The 10,668-nt window shown below is 44.6% G+C and overlaps 1 protein-coding gene across 9 annotated transcripts in view; it reads left to right on the top strand.

Annotated features, from left to right (window-relative positions):
* The first annotated feature begins 3,066 nt into the window (after window positions 1-3,066).
* Window positions 3,067-10,668, top strand: part of LOC128698953 (uncharacterized) — a 70,629-nt gene continuing 63,027 nt past the window's right edge. For 6 of the 9 annotated variants that reach the window (XM_070096924.1, XM_070096923.1, XM_070096922.1 and 3 more), the window contains exons 1-2: window positions 3,074-3,405; window positions 6,369-6,784. In XM_070096924.1, the coding sequence (XP_069953025.1) occupies window positions 6,540-6,784 (245 nt within the window). In that variant the 5' untranslated portion in view covers window positions 3,074-3,405; window positions 6,369-6,539. The other 3 variants (XM_070096920.1, XM_070096917.1, XM_070096919.1) reach the window with 3 other exon arrangements.

The following is a 10,668-nucleotide window of genomic DNA, read 5'->3' as shown; positions in this document are numbered from 1 at the left end:
CTGGTTAAGTCAGTGGATGGTTAAGTCAGTGGCTGTGACTGGTTAAGTCAGTGGTTGGTTAAGTCTGTGACTGGTTAAGTCAGTGGCTGGTTAAGTCAGTGACTGGTTAAGTCAGTGACTGGTTAAATCAGTGGCTGGTTAAGTCAGTGGCTGGTTAAGTCAGTGGCTGGTTAAGTCAGTGGCTTGTTAAGTCAGTGACTGGTTAAGTCAATGACTGGTTAAGTCATTGACTGGTTAAGTCAGTGACTGGTTAAGTCAGTGACTGGTTAAGTCAGTGACTGGTTAAGTCAGTGACTGGTTAAGTCAGTGACTGGTTAAGTCAGTGGCTGGTTAAGTCAGTGACTGGTTAAGTCAGTGGCTGGTTAAGTCAGTGACTGGTTAAGTCAGTGACTAGTTAAGTCAGTGGCTGGTTAAGTCAGTGGCTGGTTAAGTCAGTGGCTGGTTAAGTCAGTGGCTGGTTAAGTCAGCGGCTGGTTAAGTCAGCGGCTGGTTAAGTCAGTGGCTGGTTAAGTCAGTGGCTGGTTAAGTCAGTGGCTGGTTAAGTCAGTGGCTGGTTAAGTCAGTGGCTGGTTAAGTCAGTGGCTGGTTAAGTCAGTGGATGGTTAAGTCAGTGGCTGGTTAAGTCAGTGGATGGTTAAGTCAGTGGCTGGTTAAGTCAGCGGCTGTGACTGGTTAAGTCAGTGGCTGGTTAAGTCAGCGGCTGTGATTGGTTAAGTCAGTGGCTGGTTAAGTCAGTGGCTGTGACTGGTTAAGTCAGTGGATGGTTAAGTCAGTGGCTGGTTAAGTCAGTGGCTGGTTAAGTCAGTGGATGGTTAAGTCAGTGGCTGGTTAAGTCAGTGGCTGTGACTAGTTAAGTCAGTGGCTGTGACTGGTTAGGTCAGTGGCTGGTTAAGTCAGTGGCTGGTTAAGTCAGTGGATGGTTCAGTCAGTGGCTGTGACTGGTTAAGTCAGTGGATGGTTAAATCAGTGGATGGTTAAGTCAGTGGCTGGTTAAGTCAGTGGCTGGTTAAGTCAGTGGCTGGTTAAGTCAGTGGATGGTTAAGTCAGTGGCTGTGACTGGTTAAGTCAGTGGTTGGTTAAGTCTGTGACTGGTTAAGTCAGTGGCTGGTTAAGTCAGTGACTGGTTAAGTCAGTGACTGGTTAAATCAGTGGCTGGTTAAGTCAGTGGCTGGTTAAGTCAGTGGCTGGTTAAGTCAGTGGCTTGTTAAGTCAGTGACTGGTTAAGTCAATGACTGGTTAAGTCATTGACTGGTTAAGTCAGTGACTGGTTAAGTCAGTGACTGGTTAAGTCAGTGGCTGTGACTGGTTAAGTCAGTGGATGGTTAAATCAGTGGATGGTTAAGTCAGTGGCTGGTTAAGTCAGTGACTGGTTAAGTCAGTGGCTGGTTAAGTCAGTGACTGGTTAAGTCAGTGACTGGTTAAGTCAGTGGGTGGTTAAGTCAGTGGCTGGTTAAGTCAGTGGCTGGTTAAGTCAGTGGATGGTTAAGTCAGTGGCTGGTTAAGTCAGTGGCTGGTTAAGTCAGTGGCTGGTTAAGTCAGTGGCTGGTTAAGTCAGTGGCTGGTTAAGTCAGTGGCTGGTTAAGTCAGTGGCTGGTTAAGTCAGTGGCTGGTTAAGTCAGTGGCTGGTTAAGTCAGTGGCTGGTTAAGTCAGTGGCTGGTTAAGTCAGTGGCTGGTTAAGTCAGTGGATGATTAAGTCAGTGGCTGGTTAAGTCAGTGGCTGGTTAAGTCAGTGGCTGGTTAAGTCAGTGGCTGGTTAAGTCAGTGGCTGGTTAAGTCAGTGGCTGGTTAAGTCAGTGGCTGGTTAAGTCAGTGGCTGGTTAAGTCAGTGGATGGTTAAGTCAGTGGCTGTGACTGGTTAAGTCAGTGGATGGTTAAGTCAGTGGATGGTTAAGTCAGTGGCTGTGACTGGTTAAGTCAGTGGCTGGTTAAGTCAGTGGCTGGTTAAGTCAGTGGATGGTTAAGTCAGTGGCTAGTTAAGTCAGTGGCTGTGACTGGTTAAGTCAGTGGCTGGTTAAGTCAGTGGCTGTGACTGGTTAAGTCAGTGGCTGGTTAAGTCAGTGGCTGGTTAAGTCAGTGGATGGTTAAGTCAGTGGCTGGTTAAGTCAGTGGCTGTGACTGGTTAAGTCAGTGGCTGGTTAAGTCAGTGGCTGTGACTGGTTAAGTCAGTGGCTGGTTAAGTCACTGGCTAGTTAAGTCAGTGGCTGGTTAAGTCAGTGGCTGGTTAAGTCAGTGGCTGTAACTAGTTAAGTCAGTGGCTGGTTAAGTCAGTGGCTGTGACTGGTTAGGTCAGTGGCTGGTTAAGTCAGTGGATGGTTAAGTCAGTGGATGGTTAAGTCAGTGGCTGGTTAAGTCAGTGGCTGTGACTGGTTAAGTCAGTGGCTTGTTAAATCAGTGGATGGTTAAGTCAGTGGCTGGTTAAGTCAGTGGCTGGTTAAGCCAGTGGATGGTTAAGTCAGTGGCTGGTTAAGTCAGTGGCTGTGACTGGTTAAGTCAGTGGCTGGTTAAATCAGTGGATGGTTAAGTCAGTGGCTGGTTAAGTCAGTGGCTTGTTAAGTCTGTGACTGGTTAAGTCTGTGGCTGGTTAAGTCGGTGATGGTTAAGTCAGTGGGTAGTTAAGTCAGTGGGTAGTTAAGTCAGTGGCTGGGTATGTCAGTGGCTGATTAAGTCTGTGGCTGGTTAAATCTGTGGCTGGTTAAGTCTGTGGCTGGTTAAGTCTGTGGCTGGTAAGTCAGTGGCTAGTTAAGTCAGTGGATGGTTAAGTCAGTGGGTAGTTAAGTCAGTGGATGGTTAAGTCAGTGGGTAGTTAAGTCAGTGGATGGTTAAGTCAGTGGGTAGTTAAGTCAGTGGATGGTTAAGTCAGTGGGTAGTTAAGTCAGTGGATGGTTAAGTCAGTGGGTAGTTAAGTCAGTGGATGGTTAAGTCAGTGGGTAGTTAAGTCAGTGGATGGTTAAGTCAGTGGGTAGTTAAGTCAGTGGATGGTTAAGTCAGTGGGTAGTTAAGTCAGTGGATGGTTAAGTCAGTGGGTAGGTGGGTTACATATAAGAGGTCCTCGCCACCCACACACTCACAGTGTTGGCAGGAGCGAGACGGGAAACACTACTGGATCCTGTCCTCCAGGCACTCAGTCCTCACGCACTCAACATCGCACTCGCACACACTCAGAAACAAAGCCACTCAGACTCTTCCATAAGTGTTACACTGGATTGGGGAACAAGTGGAGCGCAGGTGGTTGGAATAAATGTGCACTTGTGCAGGTCGCTTCCATGACACGTAAAGTGGTCTCAGAGAACTGTGTAACTTAAGTGGTAGAAAAATAACAGTTATATGGACTGATCACGGGATACTGACTGTCACTGCCGTGTCTGAGACGACAGTAAACAGTGACTAGGAAAAATAATACCTTGGTAAGCTGTCGATGCTGGTAGTGTTGGGATTGTCACTGTTGGTGCACGGATAGGATACCTGGAAGGTGTTTCTGGGGGTCAACGCCCCCACGGCCGGTTCACGACCAGGGCTAGTGGTGGATCAGGGCCTGATCAACCAGGCTATTACTGCTGGCCGCACGCAAACCGACTTGTGAACCACAGCCCGGCTGATCAGGTACTGACTTGAGGTACCTGTGCAGCTTCCTCTTGAAGACAGCCAGGGTTATAAGGGTGCTCGTGTTAGATAGTTTAATATGTTTATTATGCATCCCATACCCATCCTGTGGGCGGTTGTCAAAAAATTAGAGGTACATAATGGGTCCAGGGACTGGACCGCAAAAATCTAATCGCTAAACAAGATACAGTGGGTGCTAGGGTGTAGAGGGAGTGGGGTGGCCACACTCCACACCCTCTGAAGCATCAGGGTTCGATCCCCGGACAAGCGGAAACGTTGTCTGGCACGTTTTCCGTCTAACCTGTTGCTTCTGTTCACTTATCAGTAATTAGGTACCTTGGTGTTAGCCGACTGTGAAATCGCATCCTGGGGGAGAGGATTCAAGGACCCCGGTGGTAATAAGCCATGGTGGGTTTATCACGTTATCCTGGTTAATAATTTGAATGAAATCCTTATGACATTACATGTGTTCTGATGGAGATAATATCGTTGGGGTGTAAACGCGACCCTATTTTAAATGTCCCACTAAAGGCAGTAATTTACTGGTGGCCTGGTGGTTAACGCTCTCGCTTCACACGGTGAGGGTCTGGGTTCGATTCCCAGCCAGAGTAGAAACATTGGACGTGTTTCTTTCCACCTGTTGTCTATGTTCCCCATCAGTAAAATGGGTACCTGGGTGTTAGTCGACTGGTGTGGGTCGCATCCTGGGACACTGACCTAAGGAGGCCTGGTCACAGACCGGGCCGCGGGGGCGTTGACCCCCGGAACTCTCTCCAGGTAAACTCCAGGTAAACACCGCTCTCTACCATATATACACGAATATCAAAACAAACACCTAACCATTAACCTGTTGTTTAACGTTACCTTAAACATCATTAAAATGATATTAATGTCTGCGTTATAATTGTGACTTTACCAACGACTGAATTCATTGGAAAAATTCTGCTCAAGTCTGGCGATTATGACCCTAATTAATTTTTAGCTATACAGTGGACCCCCGCATAGCGAACGCCTTGCATAGCGAACAATCCGCATAGCGAACGCTTTGTTCGCTGAAATTTTGCCCCGCATAGTAGACAAAAACCCGCTCAGCGAACTTCGTCCGAGACGCGTCCAATGTGGGCCCTCAGCCAGCCTCACATGTGCCGCCCGTCCCATTGTTTACCAGCTAGCCTCCGCGGTAACATTCAAGCATACACTCGGAATATTTCGTATTATTACAGTGTTTTCGGTGCTGTTTCTGGAAAATAAGTGACCATGGGCCCCAAGAAAGCTTCTAGTGCCAACCCTGTGGTAAAAAGGGTGAGAATTAGTATGGAAATTAAGAAAGATTTTGAAGGGTTTGGGGCTAACCCTGAGAAGCCTATGCCAGTTGTGGAATCTATTGTGCCTACTTCAAAAATTAAGGAAATGTGTGCACAGTGGGTTGAACTGCAAACCTTTATGGATGAAAATCACCCTGACACAGCTGTTGCAAGCCGTGCTGGTGACTATTTCAATGACAATGTTATGGCCCATTTTAGGAAAGTCTTGAAGGAACGGGAGGTACAGAGCTCTATGGACAGATTTGTTGTGCGACAGAGGTCCAGTGACTCTCAAGCTGGTCCTAGTGGCATTAAAAGAAGAAGGGAAGTAACCCCAGAAAAGGACTTGCTACCTCAAGTCCTAATGGAAGGGGATTCCCCTTCTAAACAGTAAGAAGATAATGCTCTCCCCTCCTCCCATCCCATCAATCATCACCAGATCTTCAATAAAAGTAAGTGTCATGTAATTGTGCATGCCCTTTTCAGTTTGTGTGTACTAAAATTAACATTTTTTTGTGGTAAAAAAATTTTTTTTTCATATTTTGGGTGTCTTGCACGGATTAATTTTATTTCCATTATTTCTTATGGGGAAAATTAATTCGCATAGCGAACATTTCGCATAACGACCAGCCCTCTTGCACGGATTAAGTTCGCTATGCGGGGGTCCACTGTATATACAATATTTTGTTTGCCTTTTCAAGACTATCTCTATATTATGAGTACTTTTATGCTATTGCAGTAGTTTCTGAAAGTAAGATTATATTGCGAGTGTTGTGAGGCTATCTTGGTGTAGGTTATTACATCCTTACTGACCATATGTCCCACAAAACTAGTTTATTTCTATTGTTGTTGCATCTGGTGGTGATGGTGGTGGTGGTGGTGATGGTGATGGTGGTGGTTTGTGGTGGTGGTGATGGTGATGGTGATGGTGATGGTGGTGGTGGTGGTGGTGGTGGTGGTGGTGGTGGTGGTGGTGGTGGTGGTGGTGGTGGTGGTGGTGTGTGTGTGTGTGTGTGTGTGTGTGTGTGTGTGTGTGTGTGTGTGTGTGTGTGTGTGTGTGTGTGTGTGTGGTTATATATTTATAATTATGTATAGCTACATAAGCTTGTAACAACCCATCTTCAATAGTCTACCGTAACGTTTTCCGTCACACTTCAAATATCTGCCTCATCTTGCAAATCATTCCATCAGTCTATAACTATTAAAAGCTATGCTTTCGACACGGCATTATCTAAATTGTAACTATAAATTTCATACCATTATTTCGTACACTTTGATGACATTTTGCGTATTCATGTCACCTCCTAGAAATGTTTTCTCTCTCTATTAATATTCTGTTGCGTCAGTTTACCTTCCTAAGCATCAATTATGGTGTCAGTTTCCTGCGTCATAAACAATGACGCATCTACGTCACTTTCTTGAACGTTATCTTAACAAGAAAACTCGTTTTTTTTTATTTTCAGGACCCATGATGTGAAACTCACGGAGAGAAAGAAACGTCTGTTTCACATCTGTGTGAACAATACGACGTTAAACTATATTAAACATTAGAAAGTGGAGAAGTTGAGAATATATATCACATATAGTTTTATTTATAAATATTTCTGCGCTGGAATAAAGGACAGTCGTGTGAGATGCAGCTTATTAGAAAGTCACAGAGGTGGGCGTCCCTATGTAGGCGTGGCGCCAGCACGCCCACATGCTGCGTGTGGGCGTGGGTAGTGGTAATGGTGGCGTTGGGCGGGGTGGTGACAGGAGGTGAGAGCCAGGAGGTGACCCTGGAGGACACAGTGAGGAGCCACACAGAGACACTCATCAACATGGGCAGGTACCTCAGACAGACTGACAAGTTCTGGAAGTGGTACCAACAGAACCACAGGTGAGTCCTTCAGGTCTCTTTTTAATTAATCCAGGTAAGTCTCTCTCTCCCTCTTCCCGTATCTTTACCGGCAAATTTACTTCATAATTAAAGTGTTCTTCATATAATTGTAATCATCATTTTCTGTTTCCAGATTCTGAATATCTGCCGCTTAACCATTAGTCGACCAGTGTCAATTCTTTGCCGTGTAAGTCTCAGCTCTTGGGCCCGACTCTTTCTGAGCATTCCCGAGAATTATCTCTACCTTATTTCAATATGTAAAGTAAAAGGACACAAATGCAACTAATGTGACATTTTATTGTGGCAACGTTTCGCTCTCCAGGAGCTTTGTCCTGGAGAGCGAAACGTTGCCGCAATAAAATGTCACATTAGTTGCACTTGTGTCCTTTTACTTTACATATTGTCGGTAATTCTACCAACTTTTTTACTACCTTATTTCAAGTTTGATTTCATTACCATTGATAGAAGTATTCCTTAGTGTAGCTAAGTGCCTTCCCGTTAGTCCTGCTTGCAAGATAGAAACCAAACCAGATACAGCAGCTATATTGAAAGCTATAGCAAATGCAATTTTCCTCAGTGTATATCACATAGAGTTTTGAAGATATAATAAGTGCCCTTGGTTCAATCACCGGCATGTTTCCATAGACCTACTGTCCCTATTCACCTAGCAGTAAGTAGGCACCTGGGTGCTTGTCGATTGTTATGGGTCACATTCTGGGGGACAAGACTGAAGGACCACAGCGGAAATAAGACAGTCCTCGATGACGCACTGGCGTTCTTGGGTTACCCAGGGTGGCTGACACATCCCCGGGTTACCCTGGGTGGCTAACACTTCCCCGGATTAAAAATCCAAGCAAATCTTATTTTAATTGCCTCTGTAGTGGAGACTCGACGCAGTAGTGACTGTAGTTACAGAAGGATGTAAGGTAGTTAAAGCAGCAGTGGACATTCTTGTCTTATACCTAACCAAGACAGGCGTACCAGAACAGAAGAATTACAAAGAACAAAAGAAGCACAATACCGTGACTCGAACAATACATAAATAACCGGCACATAGGAGAGAGGAGCTTACCACGACGTTTCGGTCCGACGTGTAGCACTGATTAGCCATATTAGTGATGTAAGTCGGACCGGAACGTCGTCATAAGCTTCTTGTTCCTATGTGCGAGTTGTGTTGCGCGCAGCAGAATTATGATGGAAGTCCAGGAGGAAGAAACACGATAGAACGAAGCCAAAAGAGAAATTACTGACCACGAGAGATTTTTCAACGACCTGACCGGAAGAGCTGAAAAATCACTCGAATGGTCAGAAACTGTATCTGGGGGTTTCTAAGTAATGTAGAAATATTTTTTCTTGCCTGATAGATCTCAAGGCGGAGAGAAACTTTGACGGGGATAAAACAAGGAGGGTATACGTGGAGAGGGTATACCTGGAGAGGTTTTCGTGGGTCAACGCCCCTGCGGTCCGGTCTGAGACCAGGCCTCCTGCTGGATTAGGGTCTGATCAACCAGGCTGTTACTGCTGGCCGCACGTAAACCGACATACGTACCAAAACAAACAAATTTGATAGACTGAAAATATAGACTCCAAGCTGAGGGACTGATTACCTCAAACTTCTTTTAGGCTTCCACCGTTCTTTGTTTTCGACTGAACAAGTCACTGGCTGGCGAAACGTTTCCAGAATAAAAACACCCAAATGTCGCACAAGTGTTTTATTCCTCAATTTGTCGGTTTTGTAAAAAAAAATTATTCACGAAGATTTCCAATCTTGAGGACGGTAATCTTGAAGACGGTAATCTTGAGGACGGTAATCTTGAGGACGGTAATCTTGAAGACGGTAATCTTGAAGACGGTAATCTTGAGGACGGTAATCTTGAAGACGGTAATCTTGAAGACGGTAATCTTGAAGACGGTAATCTTGAGGACGGTAATCTTGAAGACGGTAATCTTGAGGACGGTAATCTTGAGGACGGTAATCTTGAGGACGGTAATCTTGAGGACGGTAATCTTGAGGACGGTAATCTTGAAGACGGTAATCTTGAGGACGGTAATCTTGAAGACGGTAATCTTGAGGACGGTAATCTTGAGGACGGTAATCTTGAAGACGGTAATCTTGAGGACGGTAATCTTGAGGACGGTAATCTTGAAGACGGTAATCTTGACGGATCTTGGTAATCTTGAGGACGGTAATCTTGAAGACGGTAATCTTGAGGACGGTAATCTTGAAGACGGTAATCTTGAAGACGGTAATCTTGAAGACGGTAATCTTGAGGACGGTAATCTTGAAGACGGTAATCTTGAAGACGGTAATCTTGAAGACGGTAATCTTGAAGACGGTAATCTTGAAGACGGTAATCTTGAAGACGGCAATCTTGAAGACGGTAATCTTGAAGACGGTAATCTTGAAGACGGTAATCTTGAAGACGGTAATCTTGAAGACGGTAATCTTGAAGACGGTAATCTTGAAGACGGTAATCTTGAAGACGGTAATCTTGAAGACGGTAATCTTGAAGACGGTAATCTTGAAGACGGTAATCTTGAAGACGGCAATCTTGAAGACGGTAATCTTGAAGACGGTAATCTTGAAGATGGCAATCTTGAAGACGGCAATCTTGAAGACGGTAATCTTGAAGATGGCAATCTTGAAGACGGTAATCTTGAAGACGGTAATCTTGAAGACGGTAATCTTGAAGACGGCAATCTTGAAGACGGTAATCTTGAAGACGGCAATCTTGAAGACGGTAATCTTGAAGACGGCAATCTTGAAGATGGCAATCTTGAAGACGGCAATCTTGAAGACGGCAATCTTGAAGACGGTAATCTTGAAGACGGTAATCTTGAAGACGGTAATCTTGAAGACGGTAATCTTGAAGACGGTAATCTTGAAGACGGTAATCTTGAAGACGGTAATCTTGAAGACGGTAATCTTGAAGACGGTAATCTTGAAGATGACAATCTTGAAGATGGCAATCTTGAAGACGGCAATCTTGAAGACGGTAATCTTGAAGATGGCAATCTTGAAGACGGTAATCTTGAAGACGGTAATCTTGAAGACGGCAATCTTGAAGACGGTAATCTTGAAGATGGCAATCTTGAAGATGGTAATCTTGAAGACGGTAATCTTGAAGACGGTAATCTTGAAGACGGTAATCTTGAAGACGGTAATCTTGAAGACGGTAATCTTGAAGACGGCAATCTTGAAGACGGCAATCTTGAAGATGGCAATCGGACGGTAATCTTGAAGACGGTAATCTTGAGGTCGGTAATCTTGAAGACGGTAATCTTGAAGACGGTAATCTTGAGGACGGTAATCTTGATGACGGTAATCTTGAAGACGGTAATCTTGAAGACGGTAATCGGACGGTAATCTTGAAGACGGTAATCTTGAAGACGGCAATCTTGAAGACGGTAATCTTGAAGACGGTAATCTTGAAGATGGCAATCTTGAAGACGGTAATCTTGAAGATGGCAATCTTGAAGATGGTAATCTTGAAGACGGTAATCTTGAAGATGGTAATCTTGAAGATGGCAATCTTGAAGATGGTAATCTTGAAGACGGCAATCTTGAAGATGGTAATCTTGAAGACGGTAATCTTGAAGATGGTAATCTTGAAGACGGTAATCTTGAAGATGGTAATCTTGAAGACGGTAATCTTGAAGATGGTAATCTTGAAGACGGTAATCTTGAAGACGGCAATCTTGAAGAAGGTAATCTTGAAGAAGGTAATCTTGAAGAAGGTAATCTTGAAGACGGTAATCTTGAAGAAGGTAATCTTGAAGAAGGTAATCTTGAAGACGGTAATCTTGAAGACGGTAATCTTGAAGAAGGTAATCTTGAAGAAGGTAATCTTGAAGAAGGTAATCTTGAAGACGGTAATCTTGAA

Source organism: Cherax quadricarinatus, chromosome 55 (genome assembly GCF_038502225.1).
Source record: "Cherax quadricarinatus isolate ZL_2023a chromosome 55, ASM3850222v1, whole genome shotgun sequence".
Classification (NCBI taxonomy): domain Eukaryota; kingdom Metazoa; phylum Arthropoda; class Malacostraca; order Decapoda; family Parastacidae; genus Cherax; species Cherax quadricarinatus.
This window is presented reverse-complemented; position numbering and strand designations above follow the sequence as displayed.